The sequence below is a fragment of the Bubalus kerabau genome, chromosome 2, assembly GCF_029407905.1.
Source record: "Bubalus kerabau isolate K-KA32 ecotype Philippines breed swamp buffalo chromosome 2, PCC_UOA_SB_1v2, whole genome shotgun sequence".
Taxonomy (NCBI): domain Eukaryota; kingdom Metazoa; phylum Chordata; class Mammalia; order Artiodactyla; family Bovidae; genus Bubalus; species Bubalus kerabau.
The window spans coordinates 116,330,697-116,347,085 of record NC_073625.1 but is presented as its reverse complement, the minus strand read 5'-3'; the positions used below and the strand labels follow the sequence as shown (position 1 = coordinate 116,347,085).

At 37.0% G+C, this 16,389-nt stretch overlaps 1 protein-coding gene across 2 annotated transcripts in view; it reads left to right on the top strand.

Annotated features, from left to right (window-relative positions):
• SNX4 (sorting nexin 4) overlaps nucleotides 1-16,389 on the top strand; it is a 55,070-nt gene that overhangs the window by 7,687 nt on the left and 30,994 nt on the right. For both annotated transcript variants that reach the window (XM_055568486.1, XM_055568487.1), the window contains exons 2-5: nucleotides 6,830-6,951; nucleotides 13,140-13,275; nucleotides 13,353-13,502; nucleotides 13,935-13,982. In XM_055568486.1, the coding sequence (XP_055424461.1) occupies nucleotides 6,830-6,951; nucleotides 13,140-13,275; nucleotides 13,353-13,502; nucleotides 13,935-13,982 (456 nt within the window). The remainder of the gene's footprint in view (nucleotides 1-6,829; nucleotides 6,952-13,139; nucleotides 13,276-13,352; nucleotides 13,503-13,934; nucleotides 13,983-16,389) is intronic.

The window sequence follows — 16,389 nt, the reverse complement described above, 5'->3', positions numbered from 1 at the left end:
ACTTTTTACTTTTTCTTAATGATATCTTTGAAAGTTTAGCAATAGTTTTCAATTTTGATGAAAACTAGGAGATCAGGTTTTTGTTTTTGTTTTTCTTTTATAGATTGTGCTTATCTAAGAACGCTTTGCTTATCCCAGGATCATGTTTTGTCTTTTTTTTGACCTTCCCCAGATGGCTTATGGGATCTTAGTTCTCTGACCAGGGATGGAAACTGGGTCCTTGGTGGTGAAAGCATATGAATCCTAACCACTGGATTGCCAGGGAATTCCCCAGGTTTTGCTTTTACATCTGAGTATGCAAACCATTTTGAGTTAATTTCTATGTACAATGTGAGTAAACGGTCTAGTTTTGGTGTTTTTTCCTTGGTCTGTGGCTACTCAGTTGCTCCTGCTCTATATGTTGAAAAGACTCTCCCTGTTGAATTGCCTTGGTGTGTTTATTAAAATCACTTGATCTTAAATGTAAGGGTTTATTTCTGGATTCTCAGTTCTGTTCCATTGATCCATTGATGTCTAAGCCTATCCTGCCAGTGTCCCCACTGTCTTGATTAGTTTAGCTTTTTAGTAAATTTTGAAACGAGATAGTATAGATCCTGCAACTTGTTATTTTTCAAAACTATTTTGGCTATTCTAGGTCCTTTGTATTTCCATATAAATTGTAGGAACAGAGCATCAGTTTCTACAAAAACAACAACAACACAAAAATCCCTTCTGGATAAAGTTATCTTTAAAGGAACAGTGTGTTAGTATTTTTATAATATTTCAAGCATTCTATATGCATGATGCTCCTTTGTCATTTGGACTTTATATTACTGTGAAATCTAAGGCAAATCTGGTCTTTATTCTTTGGTAGTGATTGTGCTTTTTATTTTCCTGTCTTAATCTTTTTAGGATTTTTTTCCTTTATGCTGAAGATGTTTAATTTTCTAATTCATTATACATGGACCACATGCCTTTCAATTTGGAGCTGTAGAAATATTTTTCAATCCAGAAAGAATTTTTGTTGGTTTCTTTTTTATTATACTGGTGATTATTATTTCTGTTCTGTTTCTTCCAATTTCTTCTTTAAGAACTATTATTTAAGCATTGGTTCTTCATTTTCCTTTTTTAAAAAAATCATCTTTCATTATTTTCACTTTTCTGGATGGTGAGAATTCCTCAAGCAAACTCAACCACTGAACTCTGCACTTTGAACCACTGAACTCAAGCACTTTGTCTCAGTTATCTTCCCATTCCTAATGACTGGCACTGTAGATACTCAGTAATCATTCAGTTATTGAATTAATAGTTTCTTATCATTCCTTTTATCACTATTAACCTGTCTTATGCTTGCTTTTACTGTTTCACTGTTTTCAGCATTATTTATTCATTTATGGCTGCACTGGATTTTCATTGCGGGCATGGGCTTTCTTCTAGTTGCGACAAGCAGGTGCTGTTCTCGTGGTTTTCAGGCTTCTCATTGCTGTGGTTTCTCTTGTTGCAGAGCACAGGCTAGGGCACATGGGTTTCAGTAGTTGCAATTTGAGGGCTCTAGAGTGCGGGCTCAGTAGTCGTGGCACACAGGTCTAGTTGCCCCGCAGCATGTAGAATCTTCCTGGACCAAGGATCAAACCCGTGTCCTCTGCATTGGCAAATGGATTCTTATCCACTGAGCCTCCAGGGAAGTCCTTGCAGTATTTTAAAACTTATAGTAGATTGATTTTGGGGCTTGCCTGGTGGCATAGATGGTAAAGAATCTGCCTGCAATGCAGGAGACCTAGGTTTGATCTCTGGGTTGGGAAGTTCATTGGAGAAAGGAATGACAACCCACTCCAGTATTCTTGCCTGGAATATCCCATGGACGGAGGAGCCTGGTGGGCTATAGTCCATAGGTTTGCAGAATTGGGCATGACTGAAGTGACTTGGCACACACGCACACAGATTGATTTTTGCTCATTGACTTGGAAATAAAAAATTTCATCAGCCTTTTAAATATGTCCATTTTTTATATTTATTTGGTCTTAAGTCAGGTAGGAAGTAGTGATTCACCTATCAAGCATCTACATTTGGGATGTTAGGATACAAGTGTAGCATCATTCTTTAATGATGTTCTTTACTCTGATGACAAGTTCACTTTTAATACATCTAAAGCATTGTGTTTCACCAATACAACATTGTAAATCAACTGTACTTCAATTTAAGGTAAATACATAAAATATTCTCTCTCTCTTTAAAACACACTCCTAGTCTCATCTTCCAGTCATCAAGTTTATCCATTTCTAAATCTTTTGAATGTGTCCTTTTAACATTAGTTATGCTATTCTTGGCACTGTTTGTACTTTAGTATGACAGTATTAGCAATTTTATATCATCTACCAATCCCTGCTGATATCTTTAGTTTTTATGATAGTTGATTTTATACTTTTGTTTTTCCCTTCTGTGTAATTATTTGGATGGCATAATGGGGTAAATTTATGATTCATATGCACTATCTTTTTGGTGGGAAATAATTTGTTTTATCAGTTTTTGATTCTAGAATTCAGAGAATTTTTCAGTGAAGTACATGATGATAAATCAGTGCTTAGCTGTGGGCCAAAATTTTTTATATGTATAATCTCAACCAGTGAGGGCTTCATAATCCTGATGTTGAGTGGTTTATGCTTATGTAATTTTTTGAGCTTTCTTTTAGTTGAATGGTTTTTCTCTCTTATTTTCTCTTTTAATACATGATCATAAAACTTACATTTTATAAAATTGTCTTGTTTGGCAACAGAGTAGTTTTGTTTTGGGTTCATTTTTAGTTCTCTGTCCTTTATTTTCTTTCAGCATTTTTACCTCCTCCATTATTCTTCAGTGTTTTGGGGTACTTTCTAAGCATGCCATCTTGATTCATCACTGATTTTTTTTTTTTTTAATTTTATTTTTAAACTTTACAATATTGTATTGGTTTTGCCAAATATCGAAATGAATCCGCCACAGGTATACATGTGTTCCCCATCTTGAACCCTCCGCTCTCCTCCCTCCCCATACCATCCCTCTGGGTCGTCCCAGTGCACCAGCCCCAGGCATCCAGTATCGTGCATCGAACCTGGACTGGAGACCCGTTCTATATATGATATTATACGTATTTCAATGCCATTCTCACAAATCATCCCACCCTCTCCCTCTCCCACAGAGTCCAAAAGACTGTTCTATACATCAGTGTCTCTTTTGCTGTCTAGTATACAGGGTTATTGTTACCATCTTTCTAAATTCCATATATATGCGTTAGTATACTGTATTGGTGTTTTTCTTTCTGGCTTACTTCACTCTGTATAATAGGCTCCAGTTTCATCCACCTCATCAGAACTGATTCAAATGTATTCTTTTTAATGGCTGAGTAATACTCCATTGTGTATATGTACCACAGCTTTCTTATCCATTCATCTGCTGATGGACATCTAGGTTGCTTCCATGTCCTGGCTATTATAAACAGTGCTGCGATGAACATTGGGGTACACGTGTCTCTTTCCCTTCTGGTTTCCTCAGTGTGTATGCCCAGCAGTGGGATTGCTGGATCATAAGGCAGTTCTATTTCCAGTTTTTTAAGGAATCTCCACACTGTTCTCCATAGTGGCTGTACTAGTTTGCATTCCCACCAACAGTGTAAGAGGGTTCCCTTTTCTCCACACCCTCTCCAGCATTTATTGCTTGTAGACTTTTGGATCGCAGCCATTCTGACTGGCGTGAAATGGTACCTCATAGTGGTTTTGATTTGCATTTCTCTGATAATGAGTGATGTTGAGCATCTTTTCATGTGTTTGTTAGCCATCTGTATGTCTTCTTTGGAGAAATGTCTGTTTAGTTCTTTGGCCCATTTTTTGATTGGGTCATTTATTTTTCTGGAGTTGAGCCTGTAGGAGTTGCTTGTATATTTTTGAGATTAGTTGTCTGTCAGTTGCTTCATTTGCTATTATTTTCTCCCATTCTGAAGGCTGTCTTTTCACCTTGCTTATAGTTTTCCTTTGTTGTGCAGAAGCTTTTAAGTTTAATTAGGTCCCATTTGTTTATTTTTGCTTTTATTTCCAATATTCTGGGAGGTGGGTCATAGAGGATCCTGCTGTGATGTATGTCAGAGAGTGTTTTGCCTGTGTTCTCCTCTAGGAGTTTTATAGTTTCTGGTCTTACGTTTAGATCTTTAATCCATTTTGAGTTTATTTTTGTGTATGGTGTTAGAAGGTGCTCTAGTTTCATTCTTTTACAAGTGGTTGACCAGTTTTCCCAGCACCACTTGTTAAAGAGATTGTCTTTAATCCATTGTATATTCTTGCCTCCTTTGTCAAAGATAAGGTGTCCATATGTGCGTGGATTTATCTCTGGGCTTTCTATTTTGTTCCATTGATCTATATTTCTGTCTTTGTGCCAGTACCATACTATCTTGATGACTGTGGCTTTGTAGTAGAGCCTGAAGTCAGGTAGGTTGATTCCTCCAGTTCCATTCTTCTTTCTCAAGATAGCTTTGGCTATTTGAGGTTTTTTGTATTTCCATACAAATTGTGAAATTATTTGTTCTAGCTCTGTGAGAATACCGTTGGTAGCTTGATAGGGATTGCATTAAATCTATAAATTGTTTGGGTCGTATACTCATTTTCACTATATTGATTCTTCCAATCCATGAACATGGTATATTTCTCCATCTATTAGTGTCCTCTTTGATTTCTTTCACCAGTGTTTTATAGTTTTCTATATATACGTCTTTAGTTTCTTTAGGTAGATATATTCCTAAGTATTTTATTCTTTCCGTTGCAATGGTGAATGGAATTGTTTTCTTAATTTCTCTTTCTGTTTTCTCATTATTAGTGTATAGGAATGCAAGGGATTTCTGTGTGTTGATTTTATATCCTGCAACTTTACTATAATCATTGATTAGTTCTAGTAATTTTCTGGTGGAGTCTTTAGGGTTTTCTATGTAGAGGATCATGTCATCTGCAAACAGTGAGAGTTTTACTTCTTTTCCAATTTGGATTCCTTTTATTTCTTTTTCTGATCTGATTGCTGTGGCCAAAACTTCCAAAACTATGTTGAATAGTAATGGTGAAAGTGGGCACCCTTGTCTTGTTCCTGACTTTAGAGGAAATGCTTTCAATTTTTCACCATTGAGGATAATGTTTGCTGTGGGTTTGTCATATATAGCTTTTATTATGTTGAGGTATGTTCCTTCTATTCCTGCTTTCTGGAGAGTTTTTATCATAAATGGATGTTGAATTTTGTCAAAGGCTCTCTCTGCATCTATTGAGATAATCATATGGTTTTTATTTTTCAATTTGTTAATATGGTGTATTACATTGATTGATTTGCGGATATTGAAGAATCTTTGCATCCCTGGGATAAAGCCCACTTGGTCATGGTGTATGATCTTTTTAATGCATCATTGATTTAATTTTGTGTATTGTCACATAGCTTATTCTGTCTTCATAGCATACAGATTTAATTTCCTGTGTAAAGTATCATCATGGATTTTTATTGCATACCGCTTTTTCTTTTAACTTGTTGGTATATCCATCTTTTTACTTATATCTCTTCTTCACAAACCACCCCCAATTTTAATGCAATACAATGCTTTTTAATTAAAATCAATTAGCTTTGAAAGTTCAGGGAGAAAAAAAAAGCAAGGGAACAAAAAGAAAAGCGCAGCAGTTATCACATGGCCTCACTGTGTCTTTCTTGTTTAAACTTGGAGCTAGTTTGGGTGTATTCAAGACCCTTCTTCAGTGGCAGGACTTCCCTGGTGGCTCAGAAGGTAAAAGGGTCTGCCTACAATGTGGGAGACCCAGGTTTGATCCCTGGGTTGGGAAGATCCTCTGGAGAAGGAAATGGCAACCCACTCCAGTACTCTTGCCTGTAAAATCCCGTGGATGGAGGAGCGTGGTGGGCTACAGACCATGGGGTCACAAAGAGGTAGACAGGACTGAGTGACTTCACTTTGACTTTCTTTCTTCAGTGGCACAAAGAACCTGTGAACCACCAAGTGATGTTGTTTGATACAGACCTGGGGATGATCTAGCAAGAAAAGAAAGAGGTTTCCTGTTCTTAAAACCTGCTGTCTCAGATAGACAGGGTCCTGTGTATAGCGCAGGGAACTCTATTCATTATCCTGTAATAAACTATAATCACAAATAATATGAAAAAGAATATATATTAAAGAATATCTTTGCTGCATACCAGGAACTAAGACAACATTGTAAATCAACTATACTTCAATAAAAAATGAATAAATCAATAAAAGCAATATTTATAAAAAGAAAAACCTGCTATCTCACAGTGGAGCCTGTTAACCACTACCAAAAAGTTTAGGCAAATTTATGATCAAATATGTGATGGCTCCTTCTTTTTAAAAATTAACCTTCTTTTAAAAAATATTTAAAATTCAGCTTTAATTTTTAAAGCTGAAAATCTCATCTTTTGTCATATAGCATTTTATATTTGACTTGACTGGTAAAATAAAAAGATGTCAATATTGAGGCTCATTTGTCTCTGTAAACAGTGTTTTTAAATTTTTTCTTATGTATTTTTATATAGATTTATTCTTGGTCATTTAAGTGATATGTATACTTTTTATTTTAATTTTTTTCTCCTATACATTTTAATAATTAAATCTATGGCACTTGCTAAAATAGCTTCTGGAAAACTTTAATGTGCTACATGCTGATAAAAAGAGGCATATCATTTGCTGATGTCGTTTAGCAACCACTAGTAATGCAAGAGATAAAAAAGTAACCTGAGATATGTACTAATAATGGATTTGATTATAATAGCTGGGTTTTTTTTCAGTATCATTTAAAAAGTTTTTTGTTGTTCTATTTTTATTCAGATGACAGAAAATAACTTTTCATTGAAGAAGATAGAAATTAGTGTTTCAGAAGCAGAAAAGCGAACTGGAAGAAATGCCATGAACATGCAGGAAACATATACTGCTTACCTCATTGAAACAAGGTGAGTGATGAGAATTATGTCTGAGGTTAGAAAAAGCTTTGGTAGCTGTTGATGCAAATTCTGTTGTATAATGGAATCATTTACAGGTCTTTTGGTTTCTTTACTTTTTAACAGGTGACAAGGTTTTCTTTTACTCTGGTACTCTTTAAATTTGAATGTCTTTGTTTTGGAGGGAGAACGAAGGTTACTGGATGTTGATGCTTGCTTTAGTGTCAAGTAACATCCAGATCCCATCCACGTCACGGGCCTGCCCATGCGGGAGACACGGGTTAGTCACTGGTTTGGGAAGATCCCACGTGCCTCAGAGTAACTAAGCTCATGTGCCACAACTGCCGAGTCTGTGCTCGAGAGCTCGGGAGCCATGACTTCTGAGCCCACAGGCCACAACTACTAAAGCCTGGCCCCTAGAGCCTGTGCTCCACAGCAAGAGAAGCCGCCGTGCACCACAACTAGAGAAAAGCCCACACAGCAGGGAGGACTCATCACAGCCCCAAATAAAATTATTTATTTAAAAAACTCACCAGAAAAGTCTTTTACTTCATAAGGAAAAAGTTAAATGAATTAAACTGTTTGTCCAGAGAAAAACAAAGGATGTGTGTGTGTTTGCGGTCATGTCTCTTTGTGAACTACCAGGCTTCTCTGTCCATGGGATTCCCAGGCAAGAATACTGGAGTGGGTTGCCATTTCCTCCTCCAGAGCCTCTTCCTGGCCTCTTCCTGACCTAGGGATCGAACCCACATCTCTTGCGTCTCCTGCATTGGCGGGTGGATTCTTTACCACTGCACCACCTTGGAATTTTTCTTATTATAAATAGTTTATTAAAAGACTACACTGACAAGCTCTTTTCTTTCTGTGAACTGAGAAGAAATGCTTTCAGTTAAAACAAATAGCAGGGGCGTCCCTGGTAATCCATTAAGACTCTGTGCTTCCAGTGCAAGGTGTGCAGGTTTGATCCCTGGTTGGGAATTAGATCCTACATGCTGTGCAGTGTGGCCAAAATATAAAAAAAAAATGAATAAAAAAGTATAATCCATATTTTTATAGAAAAGTAGAGGGACTTGCCTGGTGGGTCAGGGAAGTATCCTGCCTATGTACATACATGCATACGTATCAGAGACATTTTTAAGTTAATTTAAAAAAAGTATGATCCCATGAGAGGTTTTTTTTTTTTTTTAAGTTAAATTAGCTATTTTAAAATCATACTTTAGAAATTTGTATTGGCTCTAGCTTTTTAAGTAAATTCTTAAATTTAAAGCTAAAAAGGATATTTTTAGTATGTGCCTGTTTCTTCATCCAGTCGAACAATGAAATTAGTTGTTGATTAGCTTTACTGCTAGAAGAACCTCTTGATTTCAATAATGTGGAATAATTTATAGCTGTTTACTCTTTATTTATTATAGTTGTTTACTCTTGACTTTGAAATGAATAGAGAATTATAATTCAAAAGTTGGAGTTAGAAGTGACCTCAGATCAGATCAGTCGCTCAGTCGTGTCCGACTCTTTGCGACCCCATGAATCACAGCACGCCAGGCCTCCCTGTCCATCACCAACTCCCGGAGTTCACTGAGACTCATGTCCATCGAGTCAGTGACGCCATCCAGCCTTCTCATCCTCTGTCGTCCCCTTCTCCTCCTGCTCCCAATCCCTCCCAGCATCAGAGTCTTTTCCAATGAGTCAACTCTTCGCATGAGGTGGCCAAAGTACTAGAGTTTCAGCTTTAGCATCATTCCTTCCAAAGAAATCCCAGGGCTGATCTCCTTCAGAATGGACTGGTTGGATCTCCTTGCAGTCTCTGGATAAATATCTAAGTGGATCATCAGTAAATAATGTGGTACACAAAAGGATATTCAGTTGACTTTCACACTTATATTTCATTTATTTTAAAACGGTGATTCTTAAACTTTAAAATATATAGGAATCACTTGGAAAATTTGTTAAGCTACAGAATTTTGAGTGGGGTCCAGGAATTAACATATTTTAAGCTTAAGTTCCAAGTGTTTTTGAAGCAAATGAGCCATGGACCATAGTTTTATCTTTCAAATACAAAAGCTTTACATTTTAAGATAGTCAAATTTATCTTTCTTCTTTATGACTTATGTTTTCCCTGTCTTAAATTCTTGCCTATCCCATATCATATACACGTCCACTTTGAGAAATACTGTTTATAGATCCTGTTTATAAATAGATTATTTTGTCAGTACTATAACTGACCTTCAGCAACCACAGAACCCTGGAATTTATTATTTTGGTCATGTAGAATTCTTGCTGTAATTCAGTGTTATGCAGAGTTTCTTGGACACTATGAATATTGTTGAGCCTTGACATTGACTAAAAGTTCAACTTTATCACATAGCTCATCTCTTCCGTGCACACAAGAAGAAAGTCAGTTTAGCAGTTGCCTATTGTGTTACAGTTTAATAGGCTAAAATTAATAAGGCTAAGGTCATTGATTTTAATTTTTCCAGAGATTTTTATGTTTTCCTATCATAAAGTATGAACCCTTTTAAAATAGGTAAGAATATTGTATGCATTAATAGGTAAGAATGCCTCTTTGTCCTGGGAAGCTATATGATATCTTAATTCTTCTAATTTGTAAAGCAGGGCTAAAGATCCTATATACTTAAGTCAGATTAAATGGTTTAAACGGTTAAATTTAATTTAAATATTGCATGTGAAACCACTTAAGTTCAGTTCAGTTTAGTTGCTCAGTCATATCCGACTCTTTGCGACCCCATGAATCACAGCACGCCAGGCCTCCCTGTCCATCACCAACTCCGGGAGTTCACTCAAACTCAGGTCCATTGAGTCGGTGATGCCATCCAGCCATCTCATCCTCTGTTGTCCCCTTTCCCTCCTGCCCCCAATCCCTCCCAGCATCAGGGTCTTTTCCAGTGAGTCAGCTCTTCGTGTGAGGTGGCCAAAATACTGGAGTTTCAGCTTTAGCATCATTCCTTCCAAAGAACACCCAGGGCTGATGTCCTTTAGAATAGACTGGTTGGATCTCCTTGCAGTCCAAGGCACTCTCAAGACTCTTCTCCAACACCACAGTTCAAAAGCATCAATTCTTCAGTGCTCAGCTTTCTTCACAGTCCAACTCTCACATCCATACATGACCACTGGGAAAACCATAGCCTTGACTAGATGGACCTTTGTTGACAAAGTAATGTCTCTGCTTTTCAATATGCTATCTAGGTTGGTCATAACTTTTCTTCCAAGGAGGAAGCGTCTTTTAATTTCATGGCTGCAGTCACCATCTGCAGTGATTTTGGAGCCTCAAAAAATAAAGTCTGACACTGTTTCCACTGTTTCCCCATCTATTTCCCATGAAGTGATGGGACTGGATGCCATGATCTTCATTTTCTGAATGTTGAGCTTTAAGCCAACTTTTTCCACTCTCCTCTTTCACTTTTATCAAGAGGCTTTTTAGTTCCTCTTCACTTTCTGCCATAAGGGTGGTGTCATCTGCATATCTGAGGTTATTGATATTTCTCCTGGCAGTCTTGATTCCAGCTTGTGCTTCTTCCAGCCCAGCGTTTCCCATGATGTATTCTCCTGACTTGCCTTGTGGCTCAGATGGTAAAGCGTCTGCCTACAATGCGGGAGACCTGGGTTCGATCCCTGGGTCAGGAAGATCCTCTGGAGAAGGAAATTGCAACCCACTCCAGTACCCTTGCCTGGAAAATCCCATGGACGGAGGAGTGTGGTAGACTGCAGTTCACGGGGTCGCAAAGAGTCAGACACGACTGAGCGACTTTCACTTCACTTCACTCTGCATAGAAGTTAAATGAACAGGGTGACAATATACAGCCTTGACGTACTCCTTTTCCTATTTGGAACCAGTCTGTTGTTCCATGTCCAGTTCTAACTGTTGCTTCCTGACTTGCATATAGGTTTCTCAAGAGGCAGGTCAGGTGGTCTGGTATTCCCATCTCTTTCAGAATTTTCCACAGTTTATTGTGATCCACACAGTCAAAGGCTTTGGCATAGTCAAGAAAGCAGAAATAGATGTTTTTCTGGAACTCTCTTGCTTTTTCCATGATCCAGCGGATGTTGACAATTTGATCTCTGGTTCCTCTGCCTTTTCTAAAACCAGCTTGAACATCTGGAAGTTCACGGTTCACGTATTGCTGAAGCCTGGCTTGGAGAATTTTGAGCATTACTTTACTAGCGTGTGAGATGAGTGCAATTGTGTGGTAGTTTGAGCATTCTTTGGCATTGCCTTTCTTTGGGATTGGAATGAAAACTGACCTTTTCCAGTCCTGTGGCCACTGCTGAGTTTTCCAAATTTGCTGGCATATTGAGTGCAGCACTTTCACAGCATCATCTTTCAGGATTTGAAATAGCTCAACTGGAATTCCATCACCTCCACTAGCTTTGTTGGTAGTGATGCTTCCTAAGGCCCACTTGACTTCACATTCCAGGACGTCTGGCTCTTGGGATTATCTTGGTCATGAAGGTCTTTTTTGTATAGTTCTTCTGTGTATTCTTGCCACCTCTTCTTAATATCTCCTGCTTCTGTTAGGTCCATACCATTTCTGTCCTTTATCCAGCCCATCTTTGCATGAAATATTCCCTTGGTATCTCTAATTTTCTTGAAGAGATCTCTAGTCTTCCCCATTCTGTTGTTTTCCTCTATTTCTTTGCATTGATTGCTGAGGAAGGCTTTATCTCTTCTTGCTATTCTTTGGAACGTTGCATTCAGATGCTTATATCTCTTACGTGCTATTAAATATTTGTTAAATGATTGGATAAATGGGGTAGTTTTGTGATCCAAAGAAAGTCTTTTCTAAGCTTTTAGGTGGCTTCTGCTGACTTCTTTTTGTGGCCTTTGAAATAAAACAAAGTGGAAACAACTTGTAGCAGCTCTTCTAACAGCCTTTAGATGTACTGCCTATAGGCTATATATATCTACTTTTTAGCAAGATTTGCGCTCTGTTGGTAATGATTTTGAATAATTTGAAACTTGATATTAACCCAAGATATTTTTTTTTAGCTGAAGTTGAAAATCTGAATTAGAATAGTTTTAGTCAGCTAATGGTTAGGTCAACTCTTTAAAATGAATTATCATTTAATAATCCTCTATCTTGCCATGAAAGCTATTTGTATATTTTGAATTTCATATTATGTTTCCCTTTTTATTACAGTGAATTAATTAATATATAAATGATAAAAACATTGAACATCTTGTGTTGAGCATGGCATAGTGTATACATTCACAAGACTTTATTCTGAGACTGATTTAGCCTCTCTGCCTTTATACTGTACATGTACAAATGCACATTTTGGTTATATGCATGTTTCTTGGAGGAACTGTAAGTTATTTTCAATTAGGAAATAGGAGGGTTCAGATAATGTTTAGAAGGCTGATGTTTTCTAATAGTCATTATGCTAGCAGAAATCATAAATAGTCAAAATAATTTCAAATACTCTTTTTATGATTTTACCCAGCTTTCCTCCAAATTGAACTTTTATATGGATGATTCATGGCATTGCCTGCAGCTCTTTATATTAAATATAAGACTAAAATTGATTTGTTACTTCCCTTCTTGCCACTGTTTCAGAGTTAATTGACATTTTACTTTTGTGGATCTTTTCTGGTACTTGGATGCATCTGATTCATTGATGATGTTAAATTGAGGGTTTTTTTGGTGTCATGGTCTTTGGCATGAATGTTGTTCTCTCATGGTGGCAGGAATTGTCCTTTCATTGTGGCAATTAAAAGTAATTTTTCTTTGATGAAACGCTGATGAAGCCAGACTTGCACTGTATTGTATAGCCAGCCATTATGTTAACTGAATTGTTTTACATTGAGGCTTTTGTTGAGAAGAATATTCCTAATATGACTATTTCTCTCAAGTTCAAATAGGTTTTCTATAATGGAGCAAAGTGGTTAGGAGTGAGGGCTTGGGAATCAGATGGATCTGGGTGCTCTACCCACAAATCTTTGTGATTGAAGGAAGAGCATATACCGTGCAGCTGCTTCCTCATCTCTGAAGTGGGGACAGTAATCCCTGCTTCACCAGGTCTGTTGTAGGGATTAAATAATACATGAAATGTTCTCAGTGCCTGGTTCATAGCCCTCCTGGTTCATAAGCATTCAGTAAATGGAGTTATCAGTTTTAAAGGAGGTCGTATGCATGCATTTGTATTTTTAAAAAACACTAGAAATCTTATTCTGTCTTTTTCAGGTCAGTTGAACATAATGATGGTCAGAGTGTCCTAACAGACTCACTATGGAGGCGGTATAGTGAATTTGAGTTGTTGAGAAACTACCTTTTAGTTTACTATCCACATATTGTTGTGCCACCTCTACCAGAAAAAAGGGTAAGGAGTGAAATGGTGGTGTAGTTTAGAAGTAGTTAGCATTGAGACTATTCTTCATGATTGTTTTGTTTATCTAGGCAGAATTCGTTTGGCATAAACTCTCTGCTGACAACATGGACCCGGATTTTGTGGAAAGACGACGAATTGGTTTAGAAAATTTCCTCTTGAGAGTCGCTTCACATCCCATCCTTTGTAGAGACAAAATCTTCTATTTGTTTTTAACACAGGTATTTTTCTTTTATTTAGTCTTTTAAAAAATTTCATTTCACTTGGGATTTTAAACATTTTAAATTGTGGACTGCTGCTTCTTAAGGATTCTCTTGGAGCCGCTCTTTGTTAATTTATATGTATTTTCACAGTTTGTTTTGTTTTGAATTTCCAAAGTATTATATCATTCTTTTGGCTAACATTTTTATACTTAAAGATACTAAAGATGGTACTTTTTGGTATCACTTAAATGGTATCAAAGTTAGTCTTTGGTTTTTTGAATCCCGGATCTATAAAATTTTGGGGCTGTCTCTGGTAATCTTTTGGAATCTGGATTGTGTATGCCTCTCCCCCATCTCCCATGAAAGAAGAACAGAACGATGGGTATTTAATTTGGGATATTACTTATGGGCTATTTTACAGTGATATCTAAAGTTATCTTTAATTTTTAGGAAGGCAACTGGAAAGAGACGGTAAATGAAACTGGATTTCAGCTGAAGGTAAGGGTAATTGTATGAAATAATGTGTCATGTCCATATACAATTTCTGGCACAGTGCCATGCCTTAATGGGTACTTGCTATTTATTGAATAAGTGAATGTTGGAAATAGGCTTTACATCTAATATCACTGGTAATTTTAAAGAAACAATGCGGTTTATTTTTGATTGGTGTAATTTTTGTTAATAGTGAGACTATAATGGGCATATTTATGTGTGAATTTAATTCTCTTGGGAAAGAACATTTTGGAGCAGTAATTTAGGTATAAGCTATAGATTTTCCCCGCAGTATACTCACATTATGCTTTTTATGTTTTTTTCTTTCCTCTGTCCTTGTCACTGTCACTCTTAGTGGTGCCCACGTAATTGCTAACTCTATTAGATAGAAAAGACACTTCTAAAGGGTTGAACTTGGGTTTTCCTATCTTAGTAGGCTAAAAGAGTAGCTATCAGTCATGCTTATTTAGTATACTGAGACACGGTGGCCAGTTTTGAGTGGGCATAGGATTCATTTTGTATCAGTGATACAGGTTTAATTAGATTTTGATTGCTCATCATATTGATCATTAGAATTAGTGTTTGGGAATGGAACTGTTACCTAAAAATTAAAGACCATGTCAGTCATGACTACCCTCACTCTGCTCTACTCTCCCCTCCCTCTGGTTTCCAAAAGTAATTTAACACTGCAAATTTTTAAAAGTTTTCATCTCTTATGTAAACAGAATATGTAAGAAGAAAAAGTAATATAAATTGATATATAAATTGATAAACAGTTCATATGATATTGCAGTAACAGAAGTTCAATAGGTTTAGGCAGCAAGAACAGAATGTCTTTACAGTAATTTTTAGAACTAGAGATTTATGCATTGGCATATAGGTATTTTAATTTTAACACAAAAAGACAGGAGAAAACATTTTTTTCTGCACAGAAAATGTAATTAAGTATCTAATTTTGTCATAAACCAATTTTAACTTACTGGTTCAAATTATGAGTTATCTGAAACTTCAGATAACATGAAAAAATTAGTATTTTCTTAGCTGTTACTCACTATGGTGCTCAAAAAGAGAATAATGGAATTTTGAAGATGATTTGAAATAACTCTGAACTTTAAAAAATTGTTTATATTTTGATAGAATTTTATGAGAACTAGTCCAGGATTTCTTAGGAGCTAATAATGAAGAAAAGAACAAACTAAAATATTTTTTTTGGTGATGCCTCTTTATATAATAGAAAATTTAAAAACTGTTAACTTTTTAAGAGTTTCATTTAGTCATTATTTTAGTAACTGGTTATCAGTTGTTTGTCCTTAGCACAGTTTTTGGGCGTAACTGGGTGGCCTTGAGAAAATTCATGAATTTCCCCATCCACTTAGACTATTCTGTTTACAGAGTGCCTTGAATCTTGTGTGTCGGTGCTACCTTAAGTGTTTAGATATAATGTTTTATATTTGGGTAGCCTTACGGTAAAATCCTAGTTTCACTTTTATAAAATCTTTGAAAGGTAATACTCTGTTCAGTTCAGTTCAGATGCTCAGTCGTGTCCGACTCTTTGCGACCCCATGAATCGCAGCACACCAGGCCTCCCTGTCCATTACCAACTCCTGGAGTTCACTCAGACTCACGTCCATCGAGTCAGTGATGCCATCCAGCCATCTCATCCTCTCTCGTCCCCTTCTTCTCCTGCCCCCAATCCCTCCCAGCATCAGAGTCTTTTCCAGTGAGTCAACTCTTCGCATGAGGTGGCCAAAGTACTGGAGTTTCAGCTTTAGCATCATTCCTTCCAAAGAAATCCCAGGGCTGATCTCCTTCAGAATGGACTGGTTGAATCTCCTTGCAGTCCAAGGGACTCTCAAGAGTCTTCTCCAACACCACACTTCAAAAGCATCAATTCTTTGGTGTTCAGCCTTCGTCACAGTCCCAACTCTCACATCCATACATGACCACTGGAAAAACCATAGCCTTGACTAGACGGACCTTTGTTGGCAAAGTAATGTCTCTGCTTTTGAATATGCTATCTAGGTTGGTCATAACTTTCCTTCCAAGGAGTAAGCATCCTTTAATTTCATGGCTGCAGTCACCATATGCAGTGATTTTGGAGCCCCAAAAAATAAAGTCTGACGCTGTTTCCCCATCTATTTCCCATGAAGTGATGGGACCGGAGGCCATGATCTTTGTAATACTCTGTACACAGTATTAATAATATGAAAAGTAGGAATTGAAATGGACTAGACATAAAATGTATAGGGAGAATTTGGAAACACTTGCAAGGAAATGGAACCTTTTGGACTAACACATGCATGTTTGTGCATGCATGCATTCAAGCATGTACGTGCATCTGTGTATATCTATATATATAGAGAGAGAGAAAGACTCACTTCTCTTATCTGGAGGTTGTGTATTTGGTAGTTAT